The sequence below is a fragment of the Echeneis naucrates genome, chromosome 15 (assembly GCF_900963305.1).
Source record: "Echeneis naucrates chromosome 15, fEcheNa1.1, whole genome shotgun sequence".
In the NCBI taxonomy this organism is placed as follows: Eukaryota; Metazoa; Chordata; class Actinopteri; order Carangiformes; family Echeneidae; genus Echeneis; species Echeneis naucrates.
Window position 1 is genome coordinate 6,703,294 of NC_042525.1, and position 15,755 is coordinate 6,719,048.

General features: G+C 40.2%; 1 protein-coding gene across 1 annotated transcript; it reads right to left on the reverse strand.

Moving 5' to 3' along the window:
- Positions 1-668: 668 nt before the first annotated feature.
- Positions 669-15,225, reverse strand: fam135a (family with sequence similarity 135 member A). The gene is made up of 21 exons (XM_029521332.1): positions 14,955-15,225; positions 13,284-13,412; positions 12,417-12,496; positions 10,086-10,225; positions 9,853-9,923; positions 9,558-9,731; positions 9,140-9,266; positions 8,185-8,338; positions 7,502-7,579; positions 7,116-7,165; positions 6,135-6,293; positions 5,939-6,012; positions 5,657-5,811; positions 3,618-5,529; positions 3,330-3,490; positions 3,147-3,238; positions 2,859-2,956; positions 2,389-2,540; positions 2,136-2,246; positions 1,934-2,047; positions 669-1,801 (listed from the first exon to the last, which is right to left on the reverse strand). The coding sequence occupies exons 2-21, from the start codon at positions 13,358-13,360 to the stop codon at positions 1,596-1,598; spliced, it is 4,185 nt and encodes a 1,394-aa protein (XP_029377192.1). The 5' UTR covers positions 13,361-13,412; positions 14,955-15,225; the 3' UTR covers positions 669-1,595.
- Positions 15,226-15,755: the final 530 nt, after the last annotated feature.

Genomic DNA, 15,755 nt, shown 5'->3' on the forward strand with positions numbered 1-15,755 from the left:
CCATATCGTCATCTGTGTGTAAATAAAGTTTACAGACCCTCCCTCTGTACAGCATCCCAGTAGAACACATTTGGCCGTTATGCATCTTTTTCTTTTCAGGATGAACTAAAAACATTATTGAATATCCTGAGCAGAAAACTGCTTTTCTTAATATGTATGGCTGTGATGTAATTCAGTGATGAAAGCATCAGTGAAGACTGGTGGGAAGAAATCTTCCACTGTTATGAGGAAATCAATAAGTTTCTCAAACAAGTTCAAACTTAATGTGAGGGTGTTACTGCAAGCTAGAACCCACAAAAACATTTATGTGCAATGTAAAGAGATATACTAAATGATATTCTTTATACATTTCTTGCGATCTTTGGCATAACGGACTACACAAACTGTCCATTTAGTGTCTCTGGCTGACACTGCCATCTGCAGGGCTATATTTTCTACTGCAAAGAGAAATCTAAAATATGGCCGCATGTGTACAAAAAATCCAAATTCATCAAATCTCCTAGGTCATTCTGACAACGCTGGCTAAAATGAGTTGTCTCTTTCATAATTTCAGAATCTGTACATTAGTACGTTATACTGAAAAGCTATTTTCATGCATTATTGTACCAAACCCGAAGAGACCCCAGGAACACAGGTCTCCTCAAAAAGAAAACGCCATATAATCAACTTCATAATATGCATATTTAATGGTAGGAGTATGATGATATATAAACAACTGTCCAAGAAACATTTTTAATTTCAATCAACACTTTCCAGTTTTTCCACATAAATAATCACCATGATACCTACCCAATACTTTCAATAAAACAAGTTCATATTACCAACCTGTGCTTTTGCTGAATCATAAGCATTGCTTAAAACTCTGTAATAAAATGTTATGTTGTAGGCAAAGCTTCATTGTCCCAACACCAGGTTGGGGAAATGTGCAGAATGAACAGCAGAAAGTATTAAAACTGAAGCCAAGGCTGGTAAGTCTGAGCAACAATCCTATTTCAAATGCAAGCTTTGCCTTTAAAAATGATGGAAAATTTGTTGATAAAAAAGTAACTTGTACAAATGACCATTTTCAGTACAAAAGCTTTTAAAATGTAGTTGTGGTGCAAATCAATGCAGTTTCTCTTAAAACTGGTGAAAAAAATATGGTGCAATGGTGAGGACAGTATGTGCAGACTTGACATGGGCCAGCTCACCAAAACAGCCATTTCATTTTTGTAGCAGCTACATTTCCAGTTCATCATCTAAAATCAATTGAATAACTTGGAGAAAATTAATCAAAACTAAAAACATAACACATAAATAACACTGAGATTATAGATTGATGAGGGAAATCATTCACAAACATAAAATAATGAACAAAAAAACAAGACAATCTTTAAAAAAATGGCAGTAGAAAAATAAAAATCCACTGTTATTCTAATATAGACAGGAAATGAAAATAAATCATGGTTATGCTCGTATGTCGTTTTTCTCTAAGTAAAATATTTTTAAAAACCAAGGGATAATCCAGATACCATAATCAGAATAAGGTTTCGATGCAGTGAGGTATTTGCTCCACATTCCTGTCATCCAGCCATGTGTTTGATTCTGCCGCAGCTCTACTGAAAGAACTTGAGGCCTGCAACGAGGAAGAACTTCTCCAAGAAGATCTCAGAATCAAGGACGGCAATGTGGGCGGCCCGGCCGATTAGGGAGTTGGCTGTGTTGGGCAGGGCATGAATGACATCGTATCGCACTAGATTACAGTCTCTGCTCTGAAGAACTGGCAGCAGCAGATTCTCAATCATCTCAGCATACACAGGACCTGAGTGGAACAAGGCAAGAGTGAAGAGTTTGCACTAGAGATTGCAAACAAATAGAGTACACAGAGCAACGCTTGTGTTTACCAAAAATGTCTTGTGTCAGTAGGCACATCAAAAATTTTGCTTCAACTCACCTGTTTGTTTGTCCTTTAACGCAGTTTTGCACATTTCTATTCGAGCAGAATGATACGGGACATAGCGATCCTGCAGTGACCCAACCAGCACCACATTTTTGAAAAACTGCAGACCTACAAAGACAGACCAGCAAATTTTCTACTATGTTATACTCCACTTAAACAGTGTGTGCAATTTAAGAGGAAATACAGCAAACCTAACCAGATTTCTTGCTGAGCTTGTAAAGGAAAGTTTGACGAGGATCAGAATGATCACGGCATGTGAGTTGCAGGAGCGACCCAGACTTTTTCCACTTTTGCATGAACCAAAGGCCTGGGAATAGAATTTAATAGTTAGCAGAATCCATTACTGAGAGACAAGAGAGACAATAACTACAGAAAATATAAGTATTAGCCAAATCTTCAAAAATGTGCTGTCTGAAAACATCAGTGAATTGTTCGGACCCTTACTGTACCTGTGTTGACCAGAGCAGAGCTGTTGTAGAGTGTGCCCAAGTGAGGTCCAGAGAGAGAGAGGAAGGTGTGCAGTCTACTCAGGTAACATTTAAACCTGGGTCTGCTCAGCACTGAGCGAACTATGAGGTTCCCCAAAGAATGACCAACAAAGCTGCAAAAGAAGAATTACATGGATAAAGAGGATATGTCAGATTGTTAGGTACTCACATTCACACCCACTGCACACTGAAGAAAAGACTGGCTGTGCAGATATGGGAGAGGAGCCAGGTATTGGATGTCTCTTGTAGTCTATTTTCTATCATTTGTAGAACAACTATTTGTGGCATCTGTAATGTGAACAACTGTGTGAAATGCTACAAATGAGCCACTAGAGAGATTGAAAACATGTACCATTGTCTCCCTTTATCACCACTAGCTTTTTTCACTCCAGCCACTCCACAGCAGCTATAAGAACGTTTGAACCTCTTACCTTATCTTTGACACAGTGAGGTTGTATATCTGAATATACTGGACTATTTCATCCAGCAGTCGGTCTGTCATTGACTCAAAATCAGCAAAGGTGTCATTCTGTAGACGAAAAGAGAATAAAATTGGTTAGGTTAGGATAGGTTTTGTTTGATTTGATTTACTTTGGAGAATTAATTGCTGATCATCAAAAAAGCTCAAGGAGCATATGCAGGAACCACTTGAACATAAAAAGGAATATAGCAAAGATTTTTAATATTTGGCACAGCAGTGTTTATGATGTTATCCTCACCTGATTCCTTTCAGACATTAGGAAGTCTATGCGAGCACCAGGCAGTCCAAGCTCCAGGTAAGTCTTCACCAGTCTTAGATCTGCACTGTTCCCTGCAGCAATCGAGAGAACATGAACGACAGAGTTAAAATATTTAATGAAGAAAAAAAAATAGACTCAATAAACAAGCACAAGGTTTCCTACCATCCAGTCCATGGACGCAGACAATGAGATGGATGCCTTCATCGCAGCTTTCATCTTCCTCCAAGCTGAAATATGGAACAGTGGACGCCAGCTCAGGAACCTCACTGTATAAGAATCCAGGTAACCTCAGCTGCTTCATTTCTTCCTTGGCCTTGAGGAACCTGTCCAATCATAATTTTACATACTGAAAATTTTTAATGTATGATGTGTGAAAAAGGATCGTCATATGTGTTAAATGTAAAATTAAGTGGGATTTGAGAAAAAAAAACAAAACATTGGATGACTCACGCTTTCATCTGTGTTGTAGATGCACACTCATACCACCGCAAGCTAAAGGACAGGGCAGGACAGGGAGGTCTTCCCAAGCTATATCCAACACTGCTGGAGGCTTGATTTGAGCAGATGGGTGCTTTTGATAAATCTTTACTTTCGTGGAGGTAGCAGATGCTAAGTGGTTCAAACAGAAGACTTGTCTCTTTAGCGGCTGTGTCCCCAAGTCCTGTTTGCTCTTCATCTACAAGACCATTTACAAAAGCATAGCCATCCCCTTCCTCATAATAACCATTCTCGATCATCTCATGTTCTGTCTCGTCCTCATCCTCCTCAACCTGGGGTCCTGTCTGGATTCCCAATGTGATAGCAGATGTTTCTACAGGGCTGATCTCAGACACATCAGTGCTAGAGCATGAGCCAAAGTAGTTCTCTACCATTCCACGTTTTACCAGGTCAGTGCTACTGGTGGCAGAGTTACTGGAGGGGCAGGCAGTATGGGATTCGCTACGGGACTCTTTAACAGTCCCGGTGCCAGCTGCTCCCTCTCGTCCGACTTCAGAAATGCTAATTAATTTAGCGTCTGTGTCTGACTCAAAAACTGATTTTACAAGTTGGGAATCACCTGCACAAATGTCAGGGGTGCCAGATGCAGCAGACTTATTAGTCGTATCCCCAGAGAAGACTACACTCTGTTCCTGCACCAACACACTAGATTTCCTGCCGCGAACTTCGGCTCCACTGGAGCCCCTAGAGGAACATTCGCCCTCGTCGTCTGAGGGCAAAGAATTAATAGATGTGAGAGAGGACTGAACTCCACTGACACCACTGGTATTTTCTGGGCAAAGAATTTCACCACTGGGCTTTTGAAGAGTGTTTTGCTGAATGGGCCGCGGTGCAGTACTCAGGGGCCTCTCAGGCTGTAGGGCAGCAACACCTGATTCAGCAACACCTGGTCCTGTGCAAGTCTGCAGTCCTGTTGCAAGCTGAGTAGCAAAGGAGCTGGGTTCACTCTCAATGCCTGAGTCTGAGAGGCGAGATGAGGCACTAGGAGCTCCTCCATCTGGAAGCCTGATACAATCACTCTTTACTTGTACTGAGACCTGGCTTTTACCTGGCCTTTCAAACACAGATTCCACAACAGACTGTTGTGCATCACAGAGGCCTGTCTGGGTTATCTCAGGAATATTATTACTTACATTTCCATCAGTCCGACATGGTAGGAGAACTGTAACCTTATCCCCATGGTAAGGATTCTTGTTACTTGGTTTCACCTCAATTTGTTTAAGTCCACTGGACCACTGTGGCAGCTTTAGGCCACCTTGGTCAGATTGCTCGTCTTTGTGTAGTGGTTGTTTGGATGTAGTGATAGCCCCAGTACCTGCCTGGGGATTATTCTGTGTGTTCAAATTTGTGGGATTTTTTAAGAAATCTCTCTGACAAGCAGTGGTAGTTATATTGGCATCTGCGACAGAAGCAACAGCACTGTTTCCAGAATGTGCTGCTGTGGCGCCAGAGTCAAAAGTGGAGTTAGCATTAGTCCTTAAATAACTACTTGATTCCCCCTGCAAGGTATCACGTTCCTCGTCCTGGTTCAACGGAGCTTCCCCTTCCTTGTACTTTGCGCTGGGGTCACCAAATGGAGCTTTGAGGTTCTTGTAGCCCACCAGGACCACAGAATCCTTGGAACCCTGTCTGATCAGCTTCTTGGAGTTCTCAGTCTTTGAGTTTTTCTTAAGTTTGACTGACTTGCCTTTCGACTTAGGTGGTGGATCATAGCTGTCTGGCCAAGTGTTTTCCGTCATGGCACACCGAGACTCAGGTATAGGACTGGCTGCTGCACTGCAGTCCTTAGAATTGTGCTTATCTGTTTTGCTGGACACTGAGCCAGTCCTTGCATTGTGGATGCCGAGCCAGGGTCCATCACGATCTTCAGGGTGGAACCAAAAGAAATTAAAAAAATAAATAAATAAATAAAAATCTGTCATTATTGCGCCTTAAGACTGTATATCTAGCTCTTGTGCGTCAGCTCTTAGAAGAAACATTGTGTTACTAACCTTCAGTGATAGAATCCAAATATCTATCCTCAAAAATGATTGGCAAAGAGCTAACATCACCATCCAGGTCCGCACATTCAACTGGAAGTGGGGGCAGTGAGAGGAAGTAGCTGGAGCTTTTGATAGCATTAGTCATCTGCTGGTGACTGTGAGCACTGAGTGGGATTGGGGGTTAGGCAAGAGTGAGAAAAGTATTTCAGATGAATAACTACTGTGAGAGGCCAGTCACCAACGAAGGTATTTCACAATAAAGACAAGCATGTCACTGCAGGCACAACTTACTGCAGTTCCTGGTATGCCAGTGCAGATTGTCTTGGATGTTCAAGACAGAAGAAAGCTTCAGCAAACCGTCGTACCTGTAACAGCACCACGTTATTGAGAATAGTCATTTCAGATTACCAGATTAAAAAAAAAAAGAAAAAAGATTATCATCGTTTAAAAATGACCAATGAGATATTTAAATGAAACTGAAACTCACTCTGTGTGTGTGATGCTCCATAGCTAGAAGGGCAGCAACATGCTCCTGCAGAGACACCACCTCCAGGAACTGTCCCCAAAGGGCCATGAGCAGAGAGCAGAGCTGTGCCAGGTTCATATTTACCAGTTCTGCCAGCTCGTCAGGGGAATCTGCTTTTTGCTGCAAGTACAAAGACACCCAGCAGAGGGCTCAAGTGAGTATATACTGTATTACGAACATCAGTATAAAGACCAATATTTGGTTTTTTTTTTTATTGTAGGCAATTTCTGTTTGGTTTGTCAGTCTGTTCCTATGAGTATGTTTAACATTAAACTACTGTGAGTTTCATTTTGTCATGGCTTCTTGATTCCCAAAAAATAAGAAACATCTTAAGCCACAAAGACATGAAATCACTACTGCTATTCTTAATTTACTTTCAATAATCAGAAGATGTTTGATAAAAAGAAGGTGCTTCAATTCAACATGAAGTTTCCAAAATCAAAGTGAATCGATTTATTCAATCTCCTTTGCGTCTTTGTGACTTGGAAATACAGTGCAATACACTAATAAAAAAATGCACTTGACCGACGGAATATGCCCCCATCTTGTACAGGCATTGCTATCATTCCATCCCTCATCTAAAGGAGGCTTACCTATCTAGAGATATCAGTTCTTACTGATCACTGGACTCGGAGCTCAACCTGATTATGATTTTCCTCTTTTATGCAACGATAAACTCCATATGTTTTAGTTGGTAACAGTGAACATTGAGTATAACTAAACAGTACCACCACATATTGATTATTCTATTTTTTCTTTACTATTTCAAACTGAGCCAGGCTTCAACCAGTGAACTACTAAAGGAGGAGATAAAAACAACAGGTGGCATTCAAAACAAGCACAGAATTATGACTATATATGTGTTTTGTCGAAGTCCTTGGCAATAAGTATTACCAGTGGACATAAGCTATTATCTTATGACCAATTCAAGCATGCTCTTACCTTGACTTGTTCACATAAGTCAGTTAGACGGGCCTCTAAGTCAAGTTGCTCTGGGGAGGTAGAGGAACAGAATTAATAAGATTCTCTTCTATAATTTATTCAAGAATGGTGATGGTTTTATGAAGAACCTGTAGTGTGAAGCAGCGTCAGTGTTAGAAGGAACCAGAGACAGCCTACAAACTATACAGCACCGCTGAGGTTAAAGACTGTTTGACCAAGGCAAGACAGACAAAGTGTATACATAAATAATAATGAAAGTACGACAGCATTTCTTTTTTTCTCTGGTAAATGGGAAATTGTTTTTTCTATAAGAAGGAAACTGGAGTGAAGAGGAAAAAGAGGAGAAAGGCAGGCTGATTTGAGGTACTGTAAGGGTCAGGACATACCTATGTAGACGTGTCTTTGACTTCGGGGATAGGGTCTTCTGAGTACTCTCTCATATAGGACTTGCATGCTGGGCTTGGCTAGTAAAATTGCACATATAGGCATATTTAACCTTTTTATTATTTGGTCCTTTGGGATAGGTTAATAACTGTCCACTTGTGTGGATTAGGTTTGATGAGCCAGTTACAATGATGAGTTGTGTTCAGGAGCAGTTACTTTTTAGTTTAATTTACATGTGAACAGACTATACTTTTGAATCCAAATATGATTTTGTAAATTCAAGTACCTTAGATTAGTCAATCCCAATTGTATCCCTGAATTATTTAGTGTGTAGTTAGTTGTGTTGTTTGTTTCAAGGGTAGAATATGTGTAGGGGATCAGGTGAAATGACATGAGAACCGAGAAAACAACAAACTTGCAATACATGAATAACATCAAAAAGACAAAACAATGAAAATTGATCCAAAGCAAAAAAAAATTAAATAAAAAAAAAATCAATCAGGTATTATTATGTATCACACTTTAAATACTTGTATCAGTTCTTCTAATTAAAAAAGAAAAAGTAAAATCTGCGTGGCAGAGCCATATTTAAAAAAAAAAAAAAAAGGATGTAGGATTACATTACTGAGCAACCACTAAAGCCGCACTCTGACGTGAGTTGATGTGAAGACACATTGCAGTATACCTAGTTCCATACGATGGGAGGAGGGCAGGTCCTTGGTAATAGAGGTGAAGTAGCCAAAGAGGCCCTGGTATGCCATGAAGAGGCTGGAGCAAAGGTTTTGGTGCAGACTGAAGGCATGCTGCAGACAGTGGTCAGATACCAGGAATGTCCTGCCCTGAGGGATCATAGAGGACATGGTGAAGAGGTAACAGGTGTTTAGTTTTCTAAACAGTAATACCACTGCTCTGGACACTAACACTTGGAAACAATTGATTTGTAGCCTTTGCCATGAGAAAAGTCATAAATAAATCACTGTGTAAATCTGAATTCAGCTATGTGTGGGAAAAGAAATCCACTGGGAGGAGAAAGTGGTTCAAAAATATATGCAACTATACTGTAGGACTCATTACTCTGATATTTCAATAACCAAATGACAGTTATTTCCAAACATTTATTTTGTCTTCCATATACACTGGCAATGCTTTATAGTGGCTTCGGTGCAGATCCCTGTAGGGAAGTGAAAAGTACTACACATACTTGAGCTACCCATTAGTAACACATCAAGGGGATGAGATCCACTGCCTCTGGTCCATATGAATAACTGGTACATTCACACCACTGCATCCCAGGGGCAGCTCTGTCAGTGGAATCTCATTATTTTATGGCAAAATGTAGCAATGGCCTGATAGATCCATGTTTTTTGATCCAATCTGTCAGCCTGACATACCTCCCTATGATTCATATAAGATTGAAATGAAGTATCTACGTGGGGTGTGGGACAGGCAAATCTGATTTGTCTGAACAGTCATGTGCATGAAATAATCTAACAAACAAATCTTATAAAACTGAGTTGTGTTTTTTATCATCGGTGTTCCACATCTTATCTTTAGTATTATTTGGTTCATAACATATTCACAACATGTAAAAAAAAAAAAAAACTGCCAACAATATTCTTTTCCATAAAGACATCACTTACATCTGGTGATACTTGCTTGACATAGCTGCTGCCGAATACCACATTCTCCAGAGGTGGGATGACTGAGTCTTTGCTTTGTGCTGGAGCATTGCGGTTAAGCCATGTGGTTTTCACTGGTCGAGGAAAACTAGGGAAATACATGGAGTAGAATAAAACACCCTAACCCTATCACCACAAGGATTTGAGGTAAAACATCTAGGTGTCACATCCAATCTAGTTTCCCTTTAGTTTTCATTCACTCTTCAACTGCAATGTTGATTTTTTTAAATGATTGTATAGGAATTGACGGCAGGTTAAATGTGTAAATATGTCTAAGTGCTTTAAGTGCTGTTTATGAATATAGAACTATTTTGAATGCAAGCCATGGCCCTCTTCTCTGAATATCCACATATTGTCCGGGGTTAAGTGGCAGTCTGACCTGATAAGGGGCTGATGTAATGCCACTAGGGAGGCATGGATGGCTACAGAGATGACAGACAGGTGGAAGTAGTCAAACATGACATTGATGTGTTGGTGGATGCCTCGTTGAAGGCTAAAGTGCAAACGAAGTGTGCGACCACTGATATTCTGCAAAGAGCTTGGATCATCTGGCCTGTGGAAATTGAACAAGGATGACACAGTAGACCCTATTAGTGTCACATTTACATAAGATATGCAAATATCAAATTCGCAAACAACCACAAGAACATGCAGTTAAATGTTGCAACACCTACGTGTAATCACCATCTGTGAAATATAAATCTAAGAAGAGCTGGAAATCCATGTCATTCAGGGACTCTTCCACCTGATGATATTGAAAAACAGCTGACTTTACATCTTGCATATAAAACCAAAGGATGTAAAACAGACACATCTCAACTGTACAAGTGTGTAAAGAGCAGTGACATTTGGTAGAAAACTATGCACTGGAAAATAAAAATAAAGTAAATATCTGTGTCAGACTTACCTTCTTCCCATCTAGCAGCATCATCACTTTAAAGATGAGTACATCATTGACCACAACCTCTTCATTCTTGTACAGGATTTGGAAAGTTTTGCTGCAGATAGCATCATCTTGGACTGAGGCAGGAAATGCCAAATCAGAACCTACAAAAAAAAAAACAACCATGTTTAGTTAATTGTGTGAAAAAGCAGAAGCTAAGAAAGCATCCAAGCATGCCGTCTGCCTTTCTATTGATCCCCTCTTCTCTGTTTAATCACCTACACACTACAAGCAGTACGTCAACAAACAGGCAACTGGTTAGCCGATGTCTGCATGTGTGTTGTAAGCATCTGTTAAACGGGTTCTGTAGTTTAAAATATGTCATGGCTTGTCAGGGGCATGACATCTATTGTACCAGGAAATGACATTTCATTTCCTGGTACAATGAATAGGCTTTAATATTTAAACTGATAATAAAAAATCAGCAATATCTGTCATATTTTTAATGAGTTGCCAAGAATGAAAACAAAAAGAGGCGCACATTTTTTAGAGCAGAAGACAACCGAGGCAGAGGAATTTTGACCCTAGACCACACTGTTACTAAGGCTCGAGCTAAACACAAAACTTTATTTCAGCATCCCCTACGGGTACAGTATATCATGATTAGGGCATCGAGAATTTCCTTTTTTTAAGTCCTTGTGGGGTCTTTTCAAAAATGATGATCATATTAAAGCAATAGTATTCTAAGCAGTTTGGCCACCTACAGATAGTGTTAATCATATAACGTGTGTTAAATTTTATTAGCCCTGTTTTAAGGCTGACTGTGTAGTTTCCCGTTTATTTTACTAAAGAAGAGTTGCGAGGAAAAGGGAAATGAAACATTTAAGCATTGCATACTCTCCTGTGAAAGGTAAAAAAAAAAAAAAAAAAAATAGCAAGTTGCTAAGAAAGGGTATGTGGCATATACACAAAGCCTCTAAGAAATACTAAGAACAGGGAGTGGCCAGTGAGATAAGCCAGTGCCCTACCAGCTCCATGTCAACAAAACATTAAGTAAACCAAATTTGCAATAACAGTATCCCAAGACCACACTAATATCTCAAGAGCTAAAATGAAATTCAAATCTCAAGAAATTATTAATGTATTGAATAAGTATTAATTCATTGGTTTCATCAGCATTTACAGAAAAACAGCACTCTAATTGGAGAACTGAGAGCAAAGAGCCAGGGCTCAGCATTGACCTTTGGATCCATAGAGGTACCCTGCTAAACTACAGAAAAGGTTTCACAATGTGGGTACATAGAACCTTGTGCATTTCCACACGACGATGAGAGCAAGCAGCTCTCCAGGACTTCCTGGCCTTGAAAAGCTTCTTCTCTACATAAAATCCCTGTAGTCATCTTAATTCAGAAGGACATGTAGATAAATCCAGTGCCTCTCATTTGGTAAAGGCCATGTCACACAAGATGACAGATGTCAGATTAAAATCAAAATACTGTGGCATGGCCCTGAGAGCTACAAGAGATGTCATATTGCACCAGTTTATCAATCCAGTAGGTGCCTTGAATGCAACAACATTTTTTTGAGATAAAAACTGCAAATTTTCTAGTATACTGTGGACATTCTTGATGTAAGACAGAAACAAAACTGAAATGGCATTGGGCTGATGAGTGGCTGCATTTATTAATTTTTTTTCTTTTTTGTGTGTGTGTGTCTGCATTTTACCTCATAGTCTAACACCACAGGGTGTGCCAACCTTTTATGAGATAGATGCACTTATAGTATTACAACAAAATATTTTATTATTTCAGTGCATGTGTGTGACCACCACCAGTCTAGTTTGTTGATCTTTATTGAGTGAAAATACCTTTGTGAGGCAGGGAGGGCAGTGCTACACCAGTGAACACAGGGAGATGCAAAGGCCAGACAGGGGAAGAGAAGTTATTTAATATTTAATTGAACAAGTTAAATAATATCTAAATCATCTCCCTCTGGAAGCATATTTAACCTTCTGTGTGCTCAGGTTGTGCTGCTCTAGATCGTGCAAAAAACTGATTTTTGGAAGCTACTTTCCCTTTGTTAAGCTGTTGTCATAATAACTCCCTCTGGGCACTGGCACTGTTTTGGAGACCAGTGAAATGACTGGTGGGTACAAGTGAATTTATCAATCACCTTAGAAAGCCCTTTTGCCCACTGCGCTGCTGCAGCTACATGATCCAAAATAGAAGCTATGCTTGAGATACCCACACAATCCGTGCATCTCTGGCCTACCACTTCATGCTTCATGTTGCGCTTGTGGAGTTAAAATAGTACCCTCAGTGTGGGAGCTATACACATCTTTAAAAGTTAATTTACCTCCCGGATGGAGTAGACTGGTCTCTACTTTATGGGGCACCCGGGCTGGCACCTTCAGACTGGCACGAATCTGGTAAAACCTGAAAATATGGACAGATCAGATTAACATTGGTATTAACATTGGTATGAATGACTAGCAGTTTAGTCAAAAGCTTCATTAAAAGCTCTGAAAGGGAAGGTTAGCTACACATGGCTGTACTTAGAAACTGACATGACACCTTTCATTAATGAATAATGAGCACTTTCTTTGCAGACACTCATGTTGTAAACCTGAGCTCTTAAAGCACTGATGAGCTGAGAGAAAAGAGCATATATTTTAACTCAGCACAGAAAAGTGTTAGTGCACCATTCCATAGCTTCAATGCGTTCAAGACCATAGCAGTTAGAGCTATTAGGCTTATCTTAGCTTCCATGAAAAATTGAAAATTCTGTGTTTGTTGGACATCTTGGCAGGCATTAGCAGGAAAAGGCAAGGCAAAAAAGTGAGCCATATCATACCTAATTTAGCAGTATCATAGAAAACTATAAACAATACTACAGTGATACAATCACAGGCTAGGAAGCAGGGATTAAATGATAAACCAGTATTTACCATCAACTAATATGGAAAATAGCTGCCTTTCATTGTGTCATGTTGAAGAGCATGGAAGCTATTCAGTGACAGCTATGTGGTTTATTTAGTGCAAAATACACTTGAATACAAGTTTATTGTTCAAATAACAAAGCTCTGTCTGTGAAATCTTAAGCTCTGTCTATTGGTTATTATTCTTAGTAATATAATACTTCAATGCAAATGTCAGCTAACAGAAATATACAAAATACCCAAGTGTTGTTTATTATTTCTTGAACCAAAGAGATGATGCTTACCCTCTTTGGAACAAGTCCACATTGTAGAACTTGTGGAGCTCCACAGAGAACTCGACTGTGGCCTGGACTTCAGTCATCTTGATCTCTACAAGCAGTGGCCTTACATCTCACGTCATTTCAGCTCCACACCTGGAAAAAGTGGACAAACAGATTTGAAGGTTTTTGTAAAGTGCTGTGTCTTTCAAATGAAAAAATATTGCTAAATACCAGACTACAGTTACATAACTTGTTGAAATACTCCCTGATTAATTAAAATGAAGCATCAGCAAGATCAAATTTAAGATGCAAGACTTGGATGATCGTCAGTGTTTCAGGGAAATTATTACTGGGGAATGAGTCTTACATTTGGCATAGGCATCCTGTTCTCTGTCTAATTTCTTAAAAGCCCAGACACTTATAGCATTAGTATGACAGGGTAGACGAAAACACTATGAATAACATCACAAAAATAGGCAGGAAATACAATACTGTACCAACAATGTTCAACATTAGAAATAAATACAGACACCCTTGTCACTATACATTTTTAACTGAAGATGTATTTAGATCTCATTAAAGGCTACAAGGTTCTTTTAAGGGGCCCAATAAAACTGGCAAAAATCATCATGCAGGCGCTACCTAAATTAGTTATGCATGAAATGAATAAATTATCCACTGGGAGACAATGTGTCATGGCATTCATGCCAGTGGAAACCAATACGACAAAAGGCTACCATGAATTTGACCTTGTTGACGCAGACGTCAATGCTGAGAAAATAGTAGCAGGTTGTGTTAATATCCAAACACACCTTCCTTTCCTGAAGAGGCTATCTTTAAAGGCTCTTACATAAAAACAAAATGAAACTGGACAGGCAAAGAGGTTAGAGTAGACTAAATGAATTAGGCTGTGACAGACATACTTATACTTGATTTACTTATCCCCAAATCTCGAAACAGCCACTTTATGTACATAGTTAGTTTGCAAAAACGGACAAATTAGTGGATAGTAAAACAATTCAGCCAAATAACTCAAATGACCACTTTTATATCACGATAGCTGCTTTTACGTTTGCTGTCAGGCTGCCTGCGGACGGATGTCCTCTGAAGCGTTATTTACTGTGTTTCCTCACTGACAAACACCAAATCAGACTTTGCACAGCCAAGCAAACTGCTGTTTCCCATCTAAAAACCGAAATGTGCTGGCAGGTAATCATACCTGGGACTCAGGACACCTCAGACCAGCCAACCTCCTACCACGATGAAAGTAAAAGTAAGATATATATATATATATGTGTGTGTGTGTGTGTCAGAAGGCCTTACCAGACACCGGTCAACTGTTTTGTTTTTCCGTTTTTTTTTAGATGAAATCTTATGTCAACATTTCAAATCCCCAAACAGCTCTGAGTTTTAACTCATCAACACGGTTTTGATGCTCCTTCCCCGGCGAGTGAGGTGACAATGGTCCCCGGCTGCTGGGCAAAATCTCGGCCAGCAGATCTGCGGGGTTACAGGTGGGAAGCTACCAAAACATTGCAACGAAGGGGGCCCACAAGAGCTGAGGAATGATACTGACTTAGCCATTAAAAAAACTAAATTGAAAAAGGCGACCATGAACGGACTTGGGAGCGGTGAGTCCCACTCCGTAGCCAGTTAGCCACCCACGGCTCAGTTAGCACCGCTGACGCTACTCACCGTTCGGCTGCTAAGCTAACGTTAGCTGGCTGGCTAACCGCCGTTAGCTCCGGTTTCTTCGTCCTCTCGCTTTGAGGAGCTGACATAAAAAAAAACAAAAAAAACACACACACACTGATCTGCTGACGCTCCCACTTCCTACTTCCAGGAGGGACGGCCTGGAAACAACACGCAGCGCGGACCGGCCATGTATCTCTCTCCGGGCAGAGCTGACTGGTAGCCGCCGGGCTAACCGTGCTGCTCGGTCTGAAGGGCTGACAGCGGCCGCCGCTCCAGCTGCCCGCTGGTGAGCGTTCAACTGCGCGTCACTGCACATACCAGACGCCGCATCTGACGCCGCATGCAAAGTTGCTACCTGTCAACGGCACATTGCTCAAAGGGACGCGAATCACAATGATTTTGTTCTTGGACCATAATAACTTTTAATCTCATGAACATAGTTGTGTCTTCTTGTGACGGAATCCATTTCATGTATTCTGAATAGGCAGAAAAGGCGCTAAATAATACAGTTTGTTTTGTTCAGGACATGCAGATGAAAGCGGATATACTTTTTTGTGGTGTTATTTTTGAGAATAATCTGATTTGTTGCGGGTTTTCTGCAGCGTTTGCAGCTCTGAGTCCAGTTTTACTTACTGGTGCTGATAGAGGCCGATCAATTCATAGCTTGAAACAAGTGCTAAATGGCAGGTTATGAGAAGAAATGTGGATGGCTCTTATATTTAGTTCCCTTTGTAAACCAATTCCCTATGAAGGCGTTATGAAAGCTGGCTGCCCTGCAAAAATGCAATGCATTTCTCTAGA

Excerpts from the sequence above, each read along its gene's own strand:
- fam135a (XM_029521332.1), bottom strand. The coding sequence starts at position 13,360 with ATGACTGAAGTCCAGGCCACAGTCGAGTTCTCTGTGGAGCTCCACAAG. Across the intron at positions 2,247-2,388 it reads CTCTGCTCTGGTCAACACAG|GCCTTTGGTTCATGCAAAAG; the intron begins GTACAGTAAGGG and ends TTCTATTCCCAG. Across the intron at positions 1,802-1,933 it reads GTTAAAGGACAAACAAACAG|GTCCTGTGTATGCTGAGATG; the intron begins GTGAGTTGAAGC and ends TGTTCCACTCAG.